The sequence below is a fragment of the Vulpes lagopus genome, chromosome 7 (assembly GCF_018345385.1).
Source record: "Vulpes lagopus strain Blue_001 chromosome 7, ASM1834538v1, whole genome shotgun sequence".
Classification (NCBI taxonomy): Eukaryota; Metazoa; Chordata; class Mammalia; order Carnivora; family Canidae; genus Vulpes; species Vulpes lagopus.
In genome coordinates, this window is record NC_054830.1 from 67,332,030 (window position 1) to 67,355,725 (window position 23,696).

The window sequence follows — 23,696 nt, forward strand, 5'->3', positions numbered from 1 at the left end:
GGCTTGATACAATACAGATGGTGATAACCTTTTGCCGTACGAAGTCCATGTTGCATTGTACTTGGGCAGCAGAGGGTTTGGCTCATTCAATGGTCTGGACCAGAAAATTCTATTTCTAAAATGCCTTACAAAAGGAGAGCAGATGATGTAAACTATTTCAGGAATACTAAAAGGAGAATCAAGTGCCAGGCTTCTACCACATTCCACAAACATTACCACAGATCTATTTACTTCTTAGATCTGTGGGATGCAAATGTTTTTATTGAATTATGTTTTTATTCAAGTATGATAGAGCAGAAAGATTGGGGGAAAGGGGTAAAATATTTTCAGTAAATCATCCACTCCTCCTCTGTCTTTTAGAGTGCATTCCAAACCGAGATCTTGTGTAATTCTTTGCTTGGACTAGTAGTCCTGCTATTCTTCTGACTATTTTAAGCTTAATATATTGTCGTGCCAACAGATATAATGGTTCCTGTAAATACTTACCAGTTCCCTGCAAGAAGAGAAGAAAAATAGAATCACAGCTTAATGTGTTTTGCATGCAATGAGCAGGAGGGCAAGAAACCTCCGCTAAATCCCTAAGTCCGAACCTGAATGTTAAGGAATATTATCGATGCGAGCCAAAATTAATGTTATAAAATAGTATTTGCTCAGAAGGACAATAAAGGCACACCAAGAAAACCTCATCTTTTTTGTACAAATCTATACAAAATAAATTATGTGTGCGCACGCAAATATTCCGCACATTCCTACGGCTCCCTCAAGACCAACTCACTCAAGTAACAGTCTTCAGAGTATCCTAGAGTTTATCCATTCACCCCCTCCTCAATTCATTCATTGAATAGATACTTATGAACACATACTCTGTGCTGGACAATGTCCAGAGTACCACACTGTACAAGACCATTTGCTTTTTTCCCCTCTCTTCTACTTCCATCCAAATTCTCACTCTCTTAGTGTCTTGCTCACAGTTTGCTCCCATGGTCTTGTAGAAGAGAGAGCAATCGAAATGAGCAGAAGCTTAGGGGAGTGTCTGTGGAGGTTAGGTTATGATTTCAGAGTAGAACAACTCAGAAAGGGAGAGTTTATCACGTGGTAAAAAGCAAAGCCAGTATAAACACAAGTTGCCACATCTTGGACTACTGGAACTAGGAGTTACCCTTCGAAGCCTGTTGTATAACTTTAAAGACAAATAGAATAATGTCTCACTTCAGGCCACCCATCACAGATCATTGGATTTCCCCTCAGAGGCTGTCCTGAATGAAAAAAGTGTGTGGGTGTGTGTATATCTCAGGCCATTCCAATTATTGTTTGTATTGATAGGGTTTTCTTTTCTTTTTTTAAAGATTTCATTTATTTATTCATGAGAGACACAGAGAGAGAGGTAAAGACACAGGCAGAGGGAGAAGCAGGCTCCCTATAGGGAGCCTGATGAGGGGCTTGATCCCGGGACCCCAGGATCAGGAACTGAGCCAAAGGCAGATGCTAAACCACTGAGCCACCCAGGCATCCCAATAGGGCTTTTCACCTGCAGTGTGATCTAACTGAAACTATAAATGTTTATACAGATTTAAATGTAAATGTTTGTGATAAAATGTAAATGTGTATAATGCATTTAAATTCACTTCAGTTTTTATTTTTATTGATACTCAGATTGCCCTTTATTTGGCCAGAAGAAGCTTCTTCAAGCTGGTTTCGGATTCTCTTTGGTCCTTAGCTGTAGTAGGCTTTTGAGAGAGGGTTGTGAAGTGTTTGAATACTTCTTTGCAAATTGCTGGTTTTCCAAAGTCATTTTTAGTTTAATTAAATTGTCTTTAAATTCATGTTTAATGGCTTTATCTTTAGCTCACAAACAGCAATAACATTTGGTAGGAGTCATTAAATTAGAATAAATAGCTATGAATCATATATTAATGGAGACATGGATCTTACAATCTGAGAGAATCTGGAGCTTGTAGCTGAGTCTGCCCCTTAAAGTGAATTGAGGCTGTTATTTTTTTAATCGTATCATCTCCTTTTAATTTTAGCAAAACATAGGATATGATTGTCGTTCTTCCTACCTACTGAATGTACGTGAATTATTGCCTAATAGACATTGAATTCTTTCTAAGAACTTGCCAGAAAACATACCCTGGCACTTCTTTATCTTTCCTATCCAGTTCTGATGGAAAGCAAAACAGCCAATTTAATTACAATGTCAGATTCGCCGCTGGATTCCTTGTGCTTTCACAGTTTGATGTTACGGAGCATCAATGGCAATAAATAGATGCCTTTTTTTTTTTTTTTTAAAAAAGGTTTCACTTTTTCCCTCCTATCTATAGAGGAGGGATAACATATAACATTATAAAGCACAACTCACTTGTCCTAAAATAAAATAAAGCCCAAGTGTCAGATTGAATAAATCAGTATTTTCTCATAAAGATAGGACAGCACCAAAACCAGCTGATTTTGTGCTAATGCTGGGTGGTCCAGGAAAGATGAAGGGTTGAATGAATTCTACAGTTGTGGAGGAGCAGTGGAAAAACAAATATGGAAAGTAGGTTGGCCATTATTAACTCTGGAAAAGACATTTTCTGTTACATTTTCTTCTAAGTAGGCTTTTGATGTATGATCATGGGATGGATCAGCTAACTAGGTGGATGGGCAGCTAGCTGGATATACTTGGAAATAGACACATAGGACTCAGATTTGGCTTGTGTGTTGAGAGCCTGAAAATTCGTAAAAAGTAGTTTTAACAATAAGTGATAATATGAGTAAGAGCTCATTCCATAAACATGTGCTGCTCTTCATTACCAAGGTTCATGGCAGTGATGAGCATGCTGCCACTTATGATAATGACCCATTGTAAGCACTTTTAGGTTTTTTTGTGGGTCTGTGAGAAGACTATTGCAGGTGCTAGTCTGTGCCTATTTCTGTTTTACTCTCAATGATCCGTGTTTGTTCTCCCTCTTGTGACATGCTAACGATCTTCACAAATGCTGTTTTATGTAAGAAGGGAAGCACATAGGCCAACACAATGCCAACTCATGCTAACTTTATTTCATTACAGCAAATTCTTCGTCACTCTAGAGAAAACTCAACAAAAGTTATATTCCTCATTACTGATGGATATTCCAATGGGGGAGACCCCAGGCCAGTCGCAGCATCCCTGCGAGACTTTGGAGTAGAGGTCTTCACGTTTGGCATATGGCAAGGGAACATTCGAGAACTAAATGACATGGCTTCCACCCCAAAGGAAGAGCACTGCTACCTTCTCCACAGTTTTGAAGAATTTGAGGCTTTAGCTCGCCGTGCATTGCATGAAGGTAAGGGAGACCCAGTGGCCTCACGTGATGCATTTAAATGGGAGTTCCTTCTCTCTTAGGGCTGAAAACCCCTTAGAGGCTAATACCAAACCCTATGAAAGTCTTCACTGAGCAGGATGCCCATACATCCTCAGTGTAGCAGGAGCTGTGTTGAGCGTCCTAAACAGAGGTGACAATCTGACATGCAACAAGAGTATTTGCTTTGCTTTATTTTGTTTTTTAACAGCTGGGATGGATTTCCACTAGACTACCCGTCTGCTCCCACCTGGAACTGTTAGAATCAATGGAATGAATTTAGGTGTGTTTTAAGGCCACACACAGAGCAGGAAGCCTTGACTTAGATCTATTTACAGTTATCTGGAGAGGGGGAGTAAACATTCAGAGACATGTGTCCTGAATCTCACCAGAATGTTTCCAGAAATAGACATGAAGATGTAAGGACAATAAACACTTAACGCATACTTCTTGACCTGACAGTTCTAAGACACGTAAGATTATGTACAAGTTGAAGAGCATTACCACAAAAAGGAATGAAGTCGGTAAACCCATTTAGTAGAGTTCTTCATACTCCATTTTTAAGGATATTTAATTGTATGATTTAGGTTAGACGAACTTCCAGGCATGGTATGGGCATGTGTCTTTGTAAGCCACAAGGGGAAGTATGGATTGGGAGGAAACGACAGGAGATCCAGCCCCAGACCAAAGCCATACAGCAAGTTGATCCCTGCAGGTATCCATGTGAAAGACTCAGTCTGATGGGCAAATCATGGCCACACAAAGTTTCAAGCAATTAGTGATGTTCAGAAGAAGCAGATCAGTCCTATCATAGTTCCAAGAGAAGCATTTAAGAGTAGGATCCCAGAGTAGCTATGGACACAGCAAAAAATCTTAGTCACCTACTGGCTGAGTGGCTTTTGGCAAGTTATTTAGCTTTTTACCCTTAGATTTCTTGTAAATAGAATATGGAATGAGAAGAGTACCTGTTCTATAGGATTGTCACAAGAATTAAATAGGTTAATACATATAAAATGATTAGAAAAATTACTGAGCGCATATTAACCAAAGCCCTCATTAACTGTCCACTATTATTATTACCTTCGGCAATTTATCTAATATCTACAAGCCTCACTTCCTCTACTTTTATTTTTTATTTTATTATTTTTTAAGAGTGTATTTATCACAAGAGACACACAGGGAGAGGCAGAGACATAGGCAGAGGGAGAAGCAGGCTCATTGCGGGGAGCCTGATGCAGGGACTCGATCCCAGGACCCCAGGACCATGACCTGAGCCAGAGGCAGATTCCCAACCACTGAGCCACCAAGGGTCCCCCTCTACTTTTAAAATGGAAGTATTAGAATGTGTACCATATGGTTTTGTCAAGAGGATTAAATAAAATATTTAAGTATTACCAAGTATAGTGTTATTACATGGCAGCAGTTCAGTAACTCTGGGGCTTCCTTTGTTTCTCCTTTTCTCAGGGAAAGGTGATAGGTTGAGTGGGAAGGCTGGGTGGCTGTGACTAAATGGATTCTGAAATCATGGGTGTTACCTGCTGTGTTGTAGAGGACTAATTTCCAGTCATACCATTCCTCTGCTCTTAGGAGTGGGCTCTTGTAGAACTCTAAGGCCAAATTGACCCAGAAGCTCGGTGGGACAGAATGTTCTTTTGGTTACAATATTGCAACAGAGTTTTGGAAGGCATCACTTTTACAATAAGCAAGTATCTAGAATGCATAGTTCTCCGATTGAGTTTCCAGGTTTGGTAAGGAAAGATCCTGTTCCTACTGCAAAGACATGATCAAACCAAAAGAAATGAGTCTCATTTTCCCTGCCCTTAAGTTCTATGAAGCTACTTTCAACTTGGATGGATCCACTTTTGGTCTCGAGACCATCCATGTTCAGAAGAAGCAGGTCAGCCTGCTTCTGGCCATCCTTAATCAACATAGGTTACAGAATAATAGTTTTCCCCACGTGTAAACATATACTTAACCTCTCCCATACCTGAATGCCAGTGTACCAGTCTTGGTAGCTAGATCTTTCTGCCTCCTAAGCTGCTCTATTGCCAAATTGTCTCATGGCCCAGTGCCTTAGAACTAAGTGTTCATGTTGCAGACATTTTACCCACACCACAGTCTGTTAGATGGAGCTTTAATAGGGTACCTGATTGTACTGGTCTCTTTCCCTTGGGGCTGGCGTCTTCTTTTTACTTTGCCCCTGTGTATTGTTCAGAGTCTTAATGAATAGACACAGATGTTCCCTAAATGAAGCCATCACCAATCTTCTTGCCAGATATTCAATTGCAGTGCATGTGTCTTGTTGGAACTCCCACATCTGAGTTCCTTGGAGGGGCCCATCGCTATATCTGGTCCGAGCACCAGCCCAGGGATTTGGGTTAAGGCTTTTGAACTTCTTCAACAGAGTGAATGGAACGTATTATTTGCCTGATTCTAGGCCATTCATTCTGGATCAGCCAGTGACCCTGTGAAGTCACTTTCTCGCCAACTCTGCCTGAGGTATTGAATTCTCAGCATGCCTCACTTCAGAACATGGCTCAAGTAATCAGCATGATCTCCATTCACATAAAACGTGATAAGTTACTCACAACTGAGAAATTAGCCATATTCTGATTCTATGATTACACCTGTGTGGGGTTGCTAAGTCTTTATCCAGTAAGTATAGAAATGATGGTGTCTAAAGCCAGCAGCCCATAATCAAAACTCTTGTGCGGCAGTCAAGATTGTAATTTTATTTATCTTTTGGAAAAAGGGTTTTGGAAATCTAGTTACTGCTGCCTGACCTCATACTGAAGCAGTGGAACACTGCTGGCGTGGAAGCCAGGGGAGTGACCTGTGGCACCGACTATGTTACTTCCTGCCGCATCTGGAGATTCCTTGCTGAAGCGCTTAATTTCTGCTTGACCCTGCATGGCCTCGAAAGCTTATGATGAGGTCCCAGACTGAAATAGCTTAACTGGCCGAAACAAATTCCCAGCCTGTGGTGGTGCAAATAACACACATTCATGTTTGGGCGGGAGTGGGGTGCAGTTGGGAATTGGACGGATATGAAAAGATGTTTTCTGCAACTTGTACCTAAATTTTAGTAACTAGAGAATGTGACATCGAGCTGCTAATCTGTTTTTTATTACCCTCTGTCATATGTCACTGATAGATCTGCCCTCTGGGAGTTTTATTCAAGAGGATATGTCCCATTGCTCCTATCTGTGTGAAGCTGGCAAGGAGTGCTGTGACCGCATGGCAAGCTGCAAATGTGGGACACACACGGGTCAGTTTGAGTGCGTCTGTGAGAAGGGCTATTATGGGAAAGGTCTGCAGTACGAATGCACAGGTGAGTCTCCGGTTTGTGAGTAATTGGTTCAGTTATCTCTTGTTGTGTAAGAGAGATCCCCGAGCTCCATGGCTTAAAACATTTATTGATTATTGTTCATGAATCTGTGGGTCAGCTGAGCAGCTCCTTTTGTCTCAGGTGTGCTGACTCGTATTTGTCATTAGCTATGAGTTGGGGGGGCTGCCTCGCTGATCTTAGCTGGGTTGAGGGGGTTTTAACCTCTTTGGGGATCAGCTGACTGGAGTCTGGTCAATAATGATGGGCTAGCACCATTAGGTTGGCCTTATGTGGCCTCTCAGATTCTATCAAGCTAGCCTGGGCTTGTTCACATGGTGGTGGCTGAAGTCTAAGAGGGAGAAAGGAAGTTTGCAAGGCCTCTTGAAACCTGGGAAGAGGAAGATTTGGGGTCTTCTATTTGTTTTTTTTTAAGATTTTATTTATTTATTTTAGAGAGAGAGAGAGAGCACAAGCAGGGAGAGTGGCAGAGGGAGAGGGAGAAGGAGAAGAGGACCCCTCACTGAGAAGGGAGCCCAGCATAGGGCTGGATCCCAGGACCCTGAGATCATGACCTGAGCCGAAGGCAGACACTTAACTGACTGAGCCACCCAGATGCCCTGGGTCTTCTATTTATCATCAATCAATAACCAAATCTGTCCTATAGACACTTAAGCCAAAATACACCTATGTCTCTGTAGGACATTGAAGCTGGTGGGATTCTGGTCCTGGGGCTGCATGTAACTTGTGGGATTGTCACAAAAAATGCCACATTCACTTGATGATCTTACAGCTTTTCACAGATGTCCACAAAGGGACCTCAGAAAGCTCTAAAAGTGGCATCACTTCACAGTAGAACTCACTTCATCGACATTTGTCATTCTAACCTGTTCTAGATTTTCTTGCAAGAGGATCTTGATGTTTGTAATATTTTATCAGAAAGGCCGAGAAGAGCAATTTAAGGACCCTGGTGTTTCACCTTTTTTTTTTTTTTGTAAGGAAATACTTGTAAATAATATTCTACTAATCTTTAGAAGTAGTATGTGGCTTTCCGTGTTAACATTTTGCTTGTTCTGTTTTGCCTAAAAGGCAACATCTGCTCTTTGGGAAGCATGTATTCTCATGGCAATGAACAGCCACCAGGAAAACTTAGGAGCAGTAGGTTTACTCTCTACTGTACCCTGTGGTCTTTCGCTGCCTGTTTCATTTGAGCATTATTTCATTCTGACATTTAGGAGGGAGGTAGGCTTGCTCTATGGCACAGAACTGTGTCTCTCCCCTGTCTACATGATCTGCTGTCTCGCTTTCCTGTTTTCTCTTTCTCATAGGACATTTGCTTTTGTGTCCTTCTTTTATTCTCCTTTATTCCCGTTGCCCCTCAGTTCCCCTCATTTAACTTCTCCTTCCTCCCCTGGCCCTGGTCCCAGTGGGCAGACACATACTTCCGAGGTCCGAGCGTCCATGCTCACCCAGCAAATCACTCCTTTCTTGGCTCTGCTCCTACCCCACCCAGCAGGAATTCTCATTGAAGCAGAAGAAAGGGGAAAGAAATCAGCCCAACTGCCTCCGAGTTGGCAACATGCCTCCCCTGGAATCTTCCCACACTTTCATCAACAGCCCAGCTTGGCACGCGCCCCAACGCCCCCTCCTTTCCTCTCCTCTCATCCTAGCCCACCAGACACAGGCAGAAGCTCTCATTTTCTTTGCTCCGTGCTGTAGTCAGCATGTCTGCTTTCCGTGTGGTCGGAGACTGAACTGTCCCTTGCCAAGAAGCCACTGCTGTGTGGCTGCCCAACAGCCTCAGCCATGCTGGGCTACAGCCCCCACAGCCCCATGGCCCTATAATCTCACATCCCAAGGGGTAAGTGACAGGATGAGACAGGAGGCAGTTCACAGACCCACCATCCCTGGTTCCCCAAGTGGCTGTGGCTGCTCTTCCTTGCACATTCCAGGCTGAAATATGAGTGAGGTTGTGTGGACCTGTCTGTAGAGCCCATAGAGGGGACAGGAGTACTTCTGCAGCTAGTTCTTGCCAAGAACACCAAGCACAAAAGGATTAATTTACCCATCCCTTCTAAATTAGGAAGCCTCAGCTTACTACTTTCTTTCAAGCAAATTTAGACGACTGCATCGATATAAATGTGCCTATTGTCATCTTTAGTATTTGTTGGGAAGGGGTTAGGAAAAGGAATATTGGAACCCCAACGTGTTTGCTGTGATTTGTAGATTTGTGGGAGGTAGCACCTGTCACTAGCTTCTCTTACATGCTGGGAACTAAGAGAAAATTAATTAACTACATCTTCCCTGTGGCAGGAGAGACTCATCACCAGACCTCTTTAGGAAAGGCAAAAAGAAATATTAGCTCTAAATCATCCAGTACGAAAAACCTGGAAGCCAGGAGCCCCTCTTAAAATCGATCTAGTCGACAAATGTTACTGAGCTGGTTTTTCATGCCAAGCCCTGTGCTGGGTACCAGGCAGGGATTCAACGGTGAGCAGACTGACATGGTCCTCTCACCTGCTGGGAACTTACAGTCTACCACACAAATCAGTCTGTAATCACAGCCTGTGATATGTGCTATTAAGTAAAAAGACCTGCGCTGGAAGGAAGGAACTTCAGGGAAAGATCTACTAAGATCGTCCCTGTAACTAAGGTCTGAAGATGCCTTGATGATAGCTGTTTTCTTGCCTCAAGAGAGGATGTTACCTTTGCTTTGAATAGTTGAAATTCTGAGTATTTTTCCTCATTGTAGAAACAATGCCTTTCAGAAACAAATCATTCCTCCGTAGAGCCAGAAGGAACCTTAGAGATTGTCTCCTTGGAATCCCTTATTCTACAAGAGGAAATTGAGGTCTTCGGAAAGATGAATATTTTGTGTAAGATGGCATAGCCAGATATCAGCAGGACCCCAAAAGGGACCCGGGACACTTTTCTCTAAGTTCTCTGTTATTTCCAAGTTCTTACACTCCTTATTTTGCATTTTTGAAAATAACTTCTTATATACATTGCTTTTTAGAGACCATCGACACTGAACTGCGCTCAGAGTATTTAAAAACATGGGAGGATCTGGCTCAAATTCAACCCCTGCCAATTAGAAGCTATGTGATTTTAGACAATATTTTCTGATTCTCAGTTTCTTCTATATGGGCTTAATAATGGTATATGTCTGTCTGTGTATGTATATATACATATATGTACATATACGTATTTAGGTTGAGAGAATATACTTAGATTGCTTTGGATAGTATCGGGTACATCAATTTTAATCAATGGTACTTTTATTATTAATTATTGTGAGATAATATAAATATTATTATGAGAAAGGTAATGAATATTAAAGTAGTTACCTCACGTATGAGATACTTGAAGATAAATGACACCGTGTATTTTGTAAAACTTTGCTATGGGAAGATAAGGAAGACCTATGCATGCAGGTGAACACCATCAAGAAGACTTGCACCTACCAAAGGTGGAATGCAGTTGTTTGTTTTGTTTTATTTTGAGAGAATTTGCATGAGTCCGGGATGGGGCAGAGAGACAGGGAGAAGAATCCCAAGCAGATTCCACGCTCAGCGCAGAGCTTGATGCAGGGCTCGATCCCTTGACCCTGAGATCATGGCCTGGGCTGAAATTAAGAGTCAGACACTTAACTGAGCCACCCAGGCACCCCTGGAATGAGGTTTTTACCTGATGAGTATCCAATGAAAATCACTTGACGGGATGAGCACTGGGTAATAATATCTTCATTAATAATAATAATATCTTCATTATTCTGTATGTTGGCAAATTGAACACCAATAAAAAATAAATTTATTATTAAAAAAAAGAAAATCAAGAATACTGAGAGAGGGCAACAGGATAATATGCCACAGGATGTTGAAGAAAGCAGAGCTTGTTTGCTTTGATTAGGGAAAAATAGGCTGAGGTAAATTATAGTTGTTAATTCATTTCATAGAAAAGAATGCTAGAGCTAATTGTAAGGGCTTGGCTCACTGCTCAGTTGGGAGATGAGGAAACTCCATCCCATGATCATAGGGGTTGTAAGTGGCAGATCTGAAGCTGACTCAAGGTTTCCCAACTTCGTGTGGTCCCTCCTTCACTTTCGATTGTCTCCGCTGGTGCTGGGAGACTTCAAGGAAAGCTGATGACTGTGATATGACTGGGCTCTTCTCATTTTCCCTCTTTGTTCTGGTGATTAGCAACCTGGACTGCCTGGGTTCTCAAACAATGACTCTCTTAAACCCCACGCAAGGCAGTGTTGTTGCTTGAAATGGCCTGGGCACCACAGTCACAGTAAGCAGCTGCTTCATGGACAAGACCTTGATGCACAAAACGATTTTAATCATTGTGGATCCGTCCTATATCCTGAACATCTTAACTTGAACGTGAGCTTGAAGACATTCATTAGAAGATATTAGCAAGAAATTGACTGAAGAGTTCAATTTTATGAGACATTTCCTAATAGGATTGAACTGGTTTTTTATTTCCTTTGGCTCAAAAGTTCTCTTTGAGTTCATTTCAAAACAATCACAGGCTTTTAGCTGGTGGTCTTAGAGAGCGTGTGCTAATAGGTGTTACAGAAGGGAGGACCATAAAATAAATAGATAATCCGAGGTAGAATGATGCTTTGTTCGTGTATGTCTCATTCATTTGTTTATGGCGCTGACTATAGAAACCATATCTGATAGAAGTTCAAGTAATACTAAAAAATTTGCTAGGGAAAGAGAATTTGAAACACAGTTGTAATTTGAAACACAGATCCATCCCCCAGATAGTCAAGTCTCAGAGAGGCATTGCAATAAAAGAAATCTAGTTCAGCAACTAAATAAATTTCAAAATAGTGCAAGTCCTTTTCTTGACTCTAACTCCAAAACAGGGTCATGTAGACCACAGCAATTCGTAAAGCCTTGCTTTTCTCATCATCCTTTCCCTTAGAAACCATAACTCTTCTGTACTTATCTCTTCAAATTCCTCCCTATACCCTCCCTATATTCATACTCAAGCACACATGTGCCTTCCAAGCCCTAATTCAAACTCCTTATCCTTCTCTCTTTCCTCTAGAGTCTGCATCACTCTCTGGGGAACCACAAATGGAGAAAGGCCAGGAACACTTGCAAATCAATCCTTTTTTTGTTGTTGTAAATCAGTGCTTTATAAAAGGCCTATGATATTTTGTTTCTTTTTTTTTTTTTTTGAAGAACTACATAAGTCAACTTCATTTACTGTAAATATTTTGTATAATTCAGAATTCACGTATGGAATTTTTTGAGGATTTCATTTATTTATTTGAGAGAGAGAGAGAGTGAGCACCAATGGGGAGGAGGCACAGAGTGAGAGAAGCAGACTCCATGCTGAGCAGGGAGCTTGACCCTAGGCTTGATCCCAGGACCCTGAGATCATGACCTGAACTGAAGGGAGATGCCCAACTGACTAAACCACCCAGGCGTCCCTCAGGTGTGGAATTTTAGCACTGCACATCCACATTTAAAGGTTTGAGACACTATTCCTTTAGGATTAGTAATTGAACTTCAGCCAAGGGAACTGTACTACAGAACTGTAGAGTCTAATGAAAAGGTGTTGCTTCCATTTCTAGCTCTAGTATTCTTTTCTTCATCCTGCATCTGTGGCATTTAGACAGTGATGAGGATGACAGCAATAATAACTGATAATAATTAATATTTAAAGGGCACTTATGATATTCCAGGCCCTTCCCCAAGCATTCATATATGTTAACTAACTTAATGTTTATAATAACTCTTAGAGTATTGTTTCATTTTAGAGACAAGAAAACTTCAAGTCTGAGAGGTTGAGTAATTTGTCCTGAGTCATATAACTAATAGAGCTGGAAAGTAAACCTAAGTTGTCTGGCTCCAGAGGCTACAGTCCAGCTTTAGAGACAGATATTTAACAAATGAACACACAATTAAAAATACAATTTCAAATTTTGTTACTTAATCTCATAGTTTGACCCTTACGAGGTCATCAGTATTTGATCATTTGCTACCCACAAAATAGCAGCTTCATAATGTTTTAACTGAATACTAGGAAGGAAAAGAAGAAAATGAGTTATAGAAAATGCAGATCTGCTTAGTGTTTTTTAATTATTACTCATTCATAGAATGAACTTCAAGCATCTTAGCATGGCATAAAGGCTTTGCCTGATTTGGCCTGTCTTTACCCTTTGAGATAAAAGCTGGAGCTAGTTATAGTTTCCACCAAATATCATGTTATTTCATTCCTCAGAACTTTTTTCATGCTTCTTCTGGTTCCCTTCCCCACCACACCCAGCTATTTTCTTTGTCCTTCTTCATAATGATGTCCTTCATCGTTAACAGCCACTGACACATTAATTGTGTATGCCCACTGCCTACTTTCAGAGGCATTTAATAAGTGCTCAAGAAAGAGGATGTAGGTCAGAGGTCAAGTTTAATATCAGAATCTTAAATGGATGAGAACTGAATATTGAAATCTCAGACAATTGCATAAATTCCATGTCTGCCTGGAGCACCAAAGGATCTCTAGGCTAGAAGGCATATGGTAAGAAAAATTGAAGAATGTATTTTTTTAATATTAAATATTTACATTTGGTTAATCTTTGACAACAATAAATCAAATTCAGTGTATCCTGGATGATACATCCTGGTTGATATCCTGGATGAGTCATTTTTAATGGCTAGATCATCAAATCAGTTGTGAATAGTCAGTGAACTCTTATAAATCCAAGCAATGGCAGATGTTCTAAGCTTTCCCCTGGAGGGATTTGAGAGATGCAGAGTATGAAGACAACAGGCATCTTGAGGACACTGCTCCTTTGCAGATATTGACTCCATTTCAGTGAAATTGGAATGATTTGCAGATTGAAAATTATAGCTGGATGAGGGCCAAGGCTGAGGGCTAGACAATGAGCAAAAGCCCAAGTTATATTATTTTTCATAAAAGGAGGGTACACTGTAGAAATAGAAACACTAAATTATTTGTGTGGAAGTATCTTATACATGTAAATTATGAACATAAATCCCCATCCCCCTGCTGCACACAGACATTTTCCTGTATAAATATTATGTCATTTCTTTGGAAAGAGAGAGGACAGAGAGCTCTAGAAATTCTTGAATGGAAACCAAAACATTTAGAAATCTTGTTCTCTGAGCAGAGCTTAGCTGACTTTTTTTTTTTCCAAAAACATCCCCAGTGGTGCCTAATAATGGATTTGTAAGGTATAAGGAATTTGTACAACGTATTCCTATTTGCTTTTTGTGAGGGAATATTGCTATCATTTTAACACTGGTTACCATTACCTTAAAAAGGAGCATGGGTAACTGTAATAGGCTAGTTTGTTCAGTTTTCCACTGAATAAGGTAGGTATTCAGTCCTGATGGTGCATATTCCAGTCTATCATGATTTCATAACAGGGAAATGTAGAGAATTAGATGCATATAATCACAGGTGTGACACATCATCAAACTCCAAAGTCATTAATTTTATTTTCAGCTTGGTTATTGTATTCTTCATCTCTGTGACTTCTGTTCGGTACTTTTCTCTCCTTCTTTTTTTCTTCTTTTCTTTCCTTTTCTTTTCTTTCTTTCTTTCTTTCTTTCTTTCTTTCTTTCTTTCTTTCTTTCTTTCTTTCTTTCTTCTTCTTCTTCTTCTTCTTCTTCTTCTTCTTCTTCTTCTTCTTCTTCTTCTTCTTCTTCTTCTTCTTCTTCCTCCTCCTCCTCCTCCTCCTCCTCCTCCTCCTCCTCCTCCTCCTCTTTTAGAGAGATAGAGAACACACTCATGCCTGTGTGGCTGGGGGAGGGATAGGAGAGAGAGAATCCTAATTAGGCTCCATGCTGGGCCCAACTTGGGGCTCTATCTCATGATCTGAGCCAAAATCAAGTCACTCGCTTAACCAACTGAGCCACCCAGGCACCCCTCTCTTTGGTACTTTTTTATATTTTCTCTCTTTCCATTGAAGTTCTCACCATGCTCATCCATTCTTCTTGTGGGCTCAGTGAGCATCTTTATGACCCATTACTTTGAACTTTATCAGGTAAATTGGTTATCTCCATTTCTTTAAGGTATTAAGGTTTCTTTTTCCCCCTGAGGTCTTATATTGTTCTTTTGTTTGAAATCTATTCCTCTATTTCTCCATTTTGCTTGATTCTCTGTGTTAGTTTCTGTGTATTAGATAAAACAGCCACCTCTCCCAGTCTTGAAGAAATGACCTCATGTAGGGATGAACCTTAACTCTGGTTCTCTCAAAATTTTGTGATTGTCCAAGCAGCCATTTTTATTTAGTGGCTCCTAGTTGTTGAGGGTGAGCCAAGACAGGACAGTGTCCCAAAGAGGAGGAGCTCAGTTGGCATCCGATTACAGGTTGATTAGAAGCCAGACCATCAGGCAGCAGCTTTTAAAGTATGCAAATATATATAGTCTTGTGGGAATGCTTGCATAAGACCTCCAGCCACAGAGAGGGGGTCTAGAGGTGTCCCTTGGGTGGCAGTCATAAAAAATTGAGGCTCCAGTGGAGTGTATAAGCTCCTTTCGGGGAGATATTGGTGAGCTGTCAGAGACGGAGGGAGAGCGCCAAGATTGTGTCCACCTGCCTTGGTTCCCTCAGAGTGTAGGCTTCTGTGTGCCAAACCTGAGACCTGTGCCCACAAGCCAAGCTCCAGGACAAGTAGCAGGCCTCTTTGAAAGAAGGACAGGGGGTGTGTTTCAGTCTGCAGTCTGTGCAATACCTTGGGGGTGGTAGCCTACCCAAAACTCTCTCTCCCATTGATACCATCTCTGGCACCCAAGAGCACAAGCCCCAGGCCCCCAGAGCCAGGGGATCAAGAGGCAGCCTTTGGATGGCAGCTGCAAAGCCAGAGCACCAGATGGGAGATACTGTCACTGTAGAGTATGGCAGAGAGACTGAGTACAGACGGTGCCTGCTGGGAAAAAGGGGGAGGAAAAAAGCCTAGCATTTAAAACAAATAAACAAAATGGTGCCCACTGGCTAGAGCAAGCGTGAAGATGGCACCTGCCGGCCAGCAGGCATCTAGCTGTGCACTGCTTGAGATGCCTGCCCCCCAGGCTGACCCTTGAAGGTTAGCAAATGAGCCTTATCACAGGAAGTCTGGGTGCCTCTGGATTGTCTGCTTGTGGCTGAGTGGGGCAGGTGAGCAGCAGGAGCCTGTGAGAGCTGCTCCTCTGTTGCTTACACCCTAGTAGAGCTTCAGCTCTGTCAGGTAACAGGGACACAAGCCTTGAGCCTGGTTGGTTTTCTAAACTAGATGTTTCTGGGCCTCATCAATCAGGTCCAGGTCTCATTTTGGGTTTTTTTTTTTAAGATTTTATTTATTTATTCATGAAAGACACAGAGAGAGGCAGAGACACAGGCAGAGGGAGAAGCAGGCTCCCTGTGGGGAACCCAACGCGGGACTTGACCTGAGGATCACGACCTGAGCCAAAGGCAGACGCTCAACCACTGAGCCACCCAGGTGCCCCCAGCTACAAGGCTTAAAAGTCCGGGTGCTTGATGTGGGCTCCAAACCCTTCAACCCTCAGGGAGAAACTCTGGGCTTCAAGTTTCCTCACAGTGGTGGGTCACCCCAGGCAGGGATGTGGTTTAAAGCGAGACTGTGTCCTAACCTCTCCTACCCTTCTCGATGTGGGCCTGCTCGTATTGTCTGATATGTAGGGGTTGCTCAGTTTTTAGATTTTTTTTTCAGAAGTTTTTCCATAGGTAGCTGTAGAGTCGAGGTATCTTTGGGACGAGGTGAGCCCAGGATCCTCCTAAATTGCCATCTTGAACAGGGACCTCCCCAAGTCAGTATGATGTGTATTTTTTTTAAAGATTTTATTTATTTATTCATGAGAGATACAGAGAGAGAGAGGCAGAGACATAGGCAGAGGGAGAAGCAGGCTCCATGCAGGAAGCCTGATGTGGGACTTGATCCCGGGCCTCCAGGATCACGCCCTGAGCCAAAGGCAGATGCTCAACTGCTGAGCCACCCAGACGTCCTAGTATGTTGTGTTTTTTAAAATACTCATAAAAAATGTATCCAGAATTCTAAAATTATCAAAATAAGGATTATAACCAAATTCTTATCATTATAAAAAATCTTACTTTTTTCCTTCTATTCCTTAGCCCCCTCAGAGGTAACTCCATTAACAATGAAGAGGACACAAAGGAAAACGTTTAACATCTGCCAATTAGCAATCTTTAAATATTTGCTCATGTAACCCCTAAAAAAATGGAAAACCCATGTTCCCCTTATTGATTTTTAAGTAGCCGCGGGAAGTTTTTCAGCGGGATTTTAAAAGATGGTATTGCCATAACACTCTATTGGCTTTTAAAGCAAAACTATTATATCACTTTTAAATGTACCCATTGAAATTGAAGTATATAACAAATTTGATTCCTTCTAGTGGTATCTGTTTGTTGAGCAGCTTTTTTCAATGCAGAAACTTTGCATAGTTTCTTGTGTCTTCCATGCTACTTGAGCCACATAATTCAAATGCAATGTATTTTTATATTCTAGCCTTTTATTGATCACAGAATTCTACTCTGCCACAAAAATTGTGGATATACATTGAAATTCATTTTTAAATTTTATGTGAACAAAATTACTGTTAGATCAAGTTATTATTGTTACTTGTATGTAATTTGTCAAAGATATTTTGATACTTATTACCTGTAGAAATAAGATGCTACGAGAGATTCATGTCTTCATGAGATGGATCATTGATTACTTCATGTGTCTGTGGACTTGTATTATTAGAATAAGATAGCATACAGTATCAATTTCGTTTCTGTTTTTCATTTTTGTAGGTTTTAGTGCTGAAAACACTTCTTCATACAAATATGTGGATTGAGCTTAAAGGAGTTGTGTTGTATTGACATCATTCAGTTCTTTGAGTTCCTCCTGAGTTATGTGCCAAAAATAACATGAGTTATCTATCATCAAAAAAATATTGCAGATGATCTATTAGCTGACTGTTCCCTTAGGTCCTCTTCCAATTTTATCGAAACTGAAGAATTGGAATACTTTTGACTTGCAAAAGGAGTTGTTACCCAATCATTAAAATCGTTATAATCATTCATTTATTTCACTAGTTTCTGGAAGTGCTCCAAAGAGACTTTACGAGGACCCGTGAAAGGACTACCTGTTACTATCTCACATGGAAGTGCTTTTTTAAATCTGATCATGTCTGGGAAAATCAAAACAATACAAATTTTTAAAAACCTTTAGCAATCCAGTCATTTCTGATAAAACTATTTTACTTAGAATGTGCATTAATTTTATTTACTTATTTTTATTTATTTGAGAGAGAGCAAGCACAAGCAAGGGGAGGGGCAATGGGAGAAGCAGACTCCCTGTTGAGCAGGGAACCTGACATGGGGCTCGATCCCAGGACCCTGGAATCATGAGCTGAGCCAAAGGCAGATGTTAACTGACTAAGCCACGCAGGTGCCCCAGAATGGGCATTAATATATTCTTACCAAAATCTTGGAGCCAATATTTAGCTTATTTAATTTATGGACAAATATCTATATGTAACCTTTTGTGAAAATATTTCACGCAGTTAAACCTATCCTCTCAATCAGACTTATGTTCTGAGAGAAAAAGGCTAAATAAGCTAATGCACATTTTGGTGGCCAGCATATTACCTTAGATTTCCACAATTGTTAAATAAGGCGGAGACCCTGCTCTGAATGTCTCAGCTGGATGGAGAAAGTTACTGCCACCTTCAGTATCTCCCGTGGACATTGTCTCCGTAGCTTTGCCCTCATCAGACTCTTCTGAAGAAGTGACATATTCTTTGACACTATTCAGGAAGTTGAAAAAGAAAGGTGGCAAGTGAACAATGCCTTTACTCTTACTTCCCCAGCTTAACATGTTTCTGAATTCAGAATCTCCAAGAAATGAGCCTAAATATTCCCATTTCCAATGTCAGGAAATACTGAATGATATTTAACTGAAATATGTGTAAAACAAGGAACATTTCTTAGAGGACTTGCTTGTGGTACCTTAATGAAAGGAAGGTCTCCAGGTATCAAGATTTTGAATTGTGCTGGAGGTTTGTTGCCTTGGGATGATGCACCCTAGTAAGACTTGGAAGAGATGAAAAATACACATTTCGTTTGAAAAATGAATGAAGGGCAGTTGCAAAAAGGTGTGCTACGCGCTTTCTCTGGTACATCAACTTAGGTGAGGATACCTATCATGGTTGAGGTTCTGGAAGTCATTTCTCTAAAATGATTCATGCCACAACCACAAACCTCTTGCAAAATTTTTGCCTAATTAGGTTCCTCATTTGCAGACGAAGAAACAGTGTTAAAGAATTTAAGAAGTTTCTCTAATGTCATTCAACTGGAAAGAAGCTAGCATGCAAACCCAGCTCTCTCAGATCCCAGAATTTGTGCCGCCTTTTAGCCATTACACTGCCTACAGTCCATCCATAGCACTCATTGCACGGTCATTATCCATCAAAGAAATGATCTAGAAATATTTTACTAATCTTCCTAGGTTATGTTGAAAGTAAACTGTTGCTTCTAAGTTGTAGCTTAACATCCCAAATGTTTGGTTCTGCGGGGTCTGTGTGGGGTTGGTGCTTACTAAAATGTTAGATGACTAGCCAAGTTTGGATGTTAGCCAGTGTTAGCAATTTGAAAATGATAGCACAAGCTACAGAAAATCAGACTCAGCAAAATCATGATGTGCCATGTAGCATCCTAAATGCAGGTACTCGTGAAATATGTATATCGTAGCATCTATATATCGTATACATACAAACATATAGTTATCGATTGATTAGTGGCATGAATCTTACTCATGAATCCTGGTTCATGACTGTCACTGACTGTGTTTTTCTGGGCAGGTTTTTTTACCTCTGTTGGACTTCACTTTTCTAGTCTATAATAGCTGGATGGTTATAAAAATTAAATGAGATAATATGTACAGAAAGCTTGCTAGGATGCTTGGCATATAGCAAGTGCTTGATTAATTTAAATTATTCTACTCTACCCGTGTGGTCCTCAGTAGGGAGCGATTTTGCCCCCCAAGGGATATTTGGCAACGTCTGGAGACAATATGGGTTGTCACAGCTGGAAGGAGCTACTGTCATCTAGTGGCTAGCGGCCAGGGATGCTGCCAAATATCCTACAATACACTCAACAGTCATCAACAGGTTCCAAATGTCAATAGTACTGAGGTTGCAAAACTGTGTCCTGTATTGACAGAGTTAATGTTTTAGCATAAGATTAAAAAAGCATTACTGTATCTCTTTGTAAAGTCTTAGAGGAAATAGCAAAGCCATGTGATCCTATTGGGGTAAATTATCTCTTAATTATGATCATTGCAAGCATCGTATGCTCCATCTGCCCCAAACTGCTCGTGGCTTCTCAGACACTTCCAGGCCTTTTATGGTTCCGTGCTTGTGCATCTTTGTCTTCTTTGCCTAGAATATCCCACATCTTGTCTGTCCAGTAATTTCTTACCAGTTCTTTAAGATTCATGACAAATTTCACTTTTTTCATGAAACTTTCCCTTTCATCCCTTCTTCCACAGAGTCATTGCCCGAGCAAAAAACTTAGAGTTTTTTGATTTTCTTAAAAAACTTTCTTTCTGTTAAAACGCTCTATAGTATGATCATTTGGGGTAGGTCTTTCTTCTTTAATATTCTATGAATCCCTTTAGTGCAGGATTATGTTCAACGTCTCTTTCTTTTTTAATAGCCGCTGCTACGTGGCACAGGGACTTGGAGTCAGCATTAATGCATTTTGAGTGAAGAATGAATGAGTAAATAAATAAAGCAAACTGTGTGTTCAGATACTAGAACACAGCATATGGAAACTCTGCTTGGTTCCCAACTTCCTGAGAATTTTCCATTCCTTTTTTGGAGAAGTGAAGGTGAACAAGTCTACTGACCCTGAGAAGCACTGGCTTAGAATCAAAGCAAGCCATCTGGAAGGCTGAGTTCAACATAGGAAGTAGCTAATAACACATTTATCTCTTTCATGTTATCTAGTTATTGACATTATTTTCCAAATCTAGTCCTAAAACTGTGGCCTGTGTGCGCATGTGTATGCGTGTGCTGTGCGTGTGTGTATGTGTGTGTGTAGCTATTTGCATGTATTGATGATTGATGGCTTGGAGAAGTATTTTAATTCATGTAGCAATGCAAGATAGCATTCCAGGATGTTTTGAATTTTTACCATTTAAGCACTCATTTAACAAATATATAAAGCAAATCATCATTACTATATGTAGTATAATGTTAGTAGTTGGGAAAATTTCCATTAAAACTCGAGGTTTATAAATTTTGTCAAAATATGGAAGCAGGAAAAAAATATGGAAGCAGGTGTATGAAAATATGTCACAGATCATGAAATAAGTTATAAGAAAAAATTAATCAAATGCATTTCATATGTGAAATACTGCAAACACGACCATAAATATTAATAAAGCAAGTTTACTATTTCACCATCAATACTTAATATTTTAAACAAAAAAGAGTTGTTTTACCATTGTATGAAGTATTATTCTTAACCTAGGAAATACAAAGAAATAAATTGGAAGTCACTAGAATTAATAGATTTATAAGTTAATAAGATAAATAATTTAAAATCAATAAATTTTTATGCAAGAACATTATGTCTAAAAAACTTATTACATCCCATTCACAATAGTAAAAAAATATATACATTTTCTAAGAATAACTTGAAAGAGAATTATGTGCTCCTCATGAGGAACTATACAATTTTATTGAAACTGATATATGAATAAGAAAGTCAATTTATGAATTTATGCAGAAGGAATACTAATTCCAGTCATTTTTAAAAAGATTTTTATGTATTTATTTGACAGAGCACACAGGAGGGGGATCAGCAGGCAGAGGGAGAGGGACAAGCAGGTAGAGGCAATGGGAGAAGCAGGCTCTCCTCTGAGCAAGGAGCCTGACATGGGGCTTGATCCCAGGACCCTGGGCTCATGGTCTGAGCTGAAGGCAGATGCTTAACCAACTAAGCCACCCAGGTGCCCCAATTTCTAGTGAATCTAATACTCATGTACACTCTTCATCATATTCTGTTTCATGGACCAAGGTATCCGTAAAGCAATAGTTAGGCATGAAGAAATATCCCTGACCACCAACCAACCACAAACTGGACCTGGCAGCCCAAACTCTAAAATGCAGCTTCTCAATCTTGGATATTTTGGGATGTACTTTGAAATTTTGCCTCTCTGCCTTTTGTTTTTTAATTTTTATCACATTTTTTTTCCTTTTGAGATAATGATAGTGTCACATGAAGTTTTAAGAAATAATACAGACTAATCCCCTATATCATTTTCCTAGCTTCTCCCAACAGTAACATCTTGCAAAACTGTAGAGTAACATCACAATGTGGATATTGACAGGGACGCGGAACAGGCTCATCACCACAAGGATTCATAGTGTACTCTTTTAGAGCCCCAAACACTTCCCTTCTGCTGCTAGTTGCCCTCACTTTGACCTCTTGCAAATGCTAATCTGTTCTCCGTTTCTATAATTCTGTCATTTCAAGAATGTTATATAATCATTCCCTCAACGGAGAAAGAAGGATGGGGAGCATTGCCTTATTCCTCCCAAGTGAACATAGATATCTATGTTCCTCATTTTGCCCCCCCCCCCGACACTAATATGTATGTGTGTGAGAAGGATCCTCATTACTGCCAGATGTGGATGGAATTTCTGGTTCTAGGGAGGTCTCCTTATTGCTCCCCACATGGCCTTCCCAGACACTACTAAGAGGGGACCTCTTTGCTGCTTGGTGGTGATAAAAGTTCTGACTCTCCATGGACCTGACACCATTACGTCTGGGTGAATGTGGAAGTGAGACCTAACCCTCACCCTTGTCATCTCCATTGGTGTGAAAGACTCCTCTCTCTGCTTGGCCTTCTCTGATACCACTCTGGCAGAGGTATTGGGGTGCCTTGCTAGAGCTTTGCAAGAGTACAAATACAGACTTCCCACTTGATCTCTTCCTGGTATGGCTGCACTGGGCCACAGTTTTTCAGTGGTGTTTGATTGGAGTAGAGGAGTTGACTGGTTCTTGTTTAAAAGTGTCCTAACTGCCATTTCTTCACCCTTTGCCTGGAGAGAGCAGTATTTTGTTGTTTTGGGGTGTTTTGTTTTGTTTTGTTTTGTTTTGTTTCGGTCCATTCCTGTTGGTGTTTTGTCACTCAGTTTTTGTCACCCTCAGTCAGGGCTATGTGAGGAAAAAAGGAACCCCAAAGAATTCACTACCATGTATTTGATATGTATTATCAAAGTGCCTAGCTTCTGTGCCTTTTTAATAGTGTCATTTTATGTTCATTTTATATATAACATTCAGGGTTTTTAGTTGGATTTAGCAGGAAGACTAAGAAAAAGTACATCTACTCCATCTTCTCAGAAACAAATTCTTTTACTTTTTGTGTGCATCGTATCTTCTCTGGTGACAGATTTTTCCACATTGGTTGGATCAATCCAACAGTGGTATTGCTTTCTATGTATTATCTTAATTAGGAATACCTTTTGTGGAAGTATGGTAATGTCTGTTTTTCCCACATTTTATGCCCAGTAATGATTTATTTCTATTAAAACCAAAAGTAAAGTAGAAAAAAAATAACTAATGGCCAATAAATAAAGGATAACAATTTTAGAAAAAGTTATAGAGAAAAAAATCTTGATTTTTGTTTGCAATTAAGCAAAAAAAAAAAAAAGCATTCATCATAGCTCAAAGTTCTGAAATGATCCTTATGCATAGGGGAAAAATGAGTGACTGAATCATACCATGTGTTTGAGAATGAAATATTATTGTCCCTCAAAATAATTCTCCAGAAGTCACCCAGAATGATCTTGTCACATACCTTAATTTGAACATTGTCCTTATTCTTGCTGTTTTAAGGATAAACTCCTAGCTTTTGAATGTGACCTATCCTATCTTCATGGTTTTGGCACCCACTTCGTTTTCTAGCCTCACCCCTCTGTACTCCAGCCAGAGTGAATGCTTGTTTTCTCAAGCATGCTCTCTCTTGCCTCTGGGCCTGCACGTGTTGATC

At 40.3% G+C, this 23,696-nt stretch overlaps 1 protein-coding gene across 1 annotated transcript in view; it reads left to right on the plus strand.

The window, feature by feature from the left end:
• Positions 1–23,696, plus strand: part of SVEP1 (sushi, von Willebrand factor type A, EGF and pentraxin domain containing 1) — a 183,592-nt gene that overhangs the window by 23,978 nt on the left and 135,918 nt on the right. Inside the window, 2 exon segments of the mRNA XM_041761195.1 lie at positions 3,050–3,305; positions 6,475–6,651. Of these exon segments, the coding sequence (XP_041617129.1) occupies positions 3,050–3,305; positions 6,475–6,651 (433 nt within the window).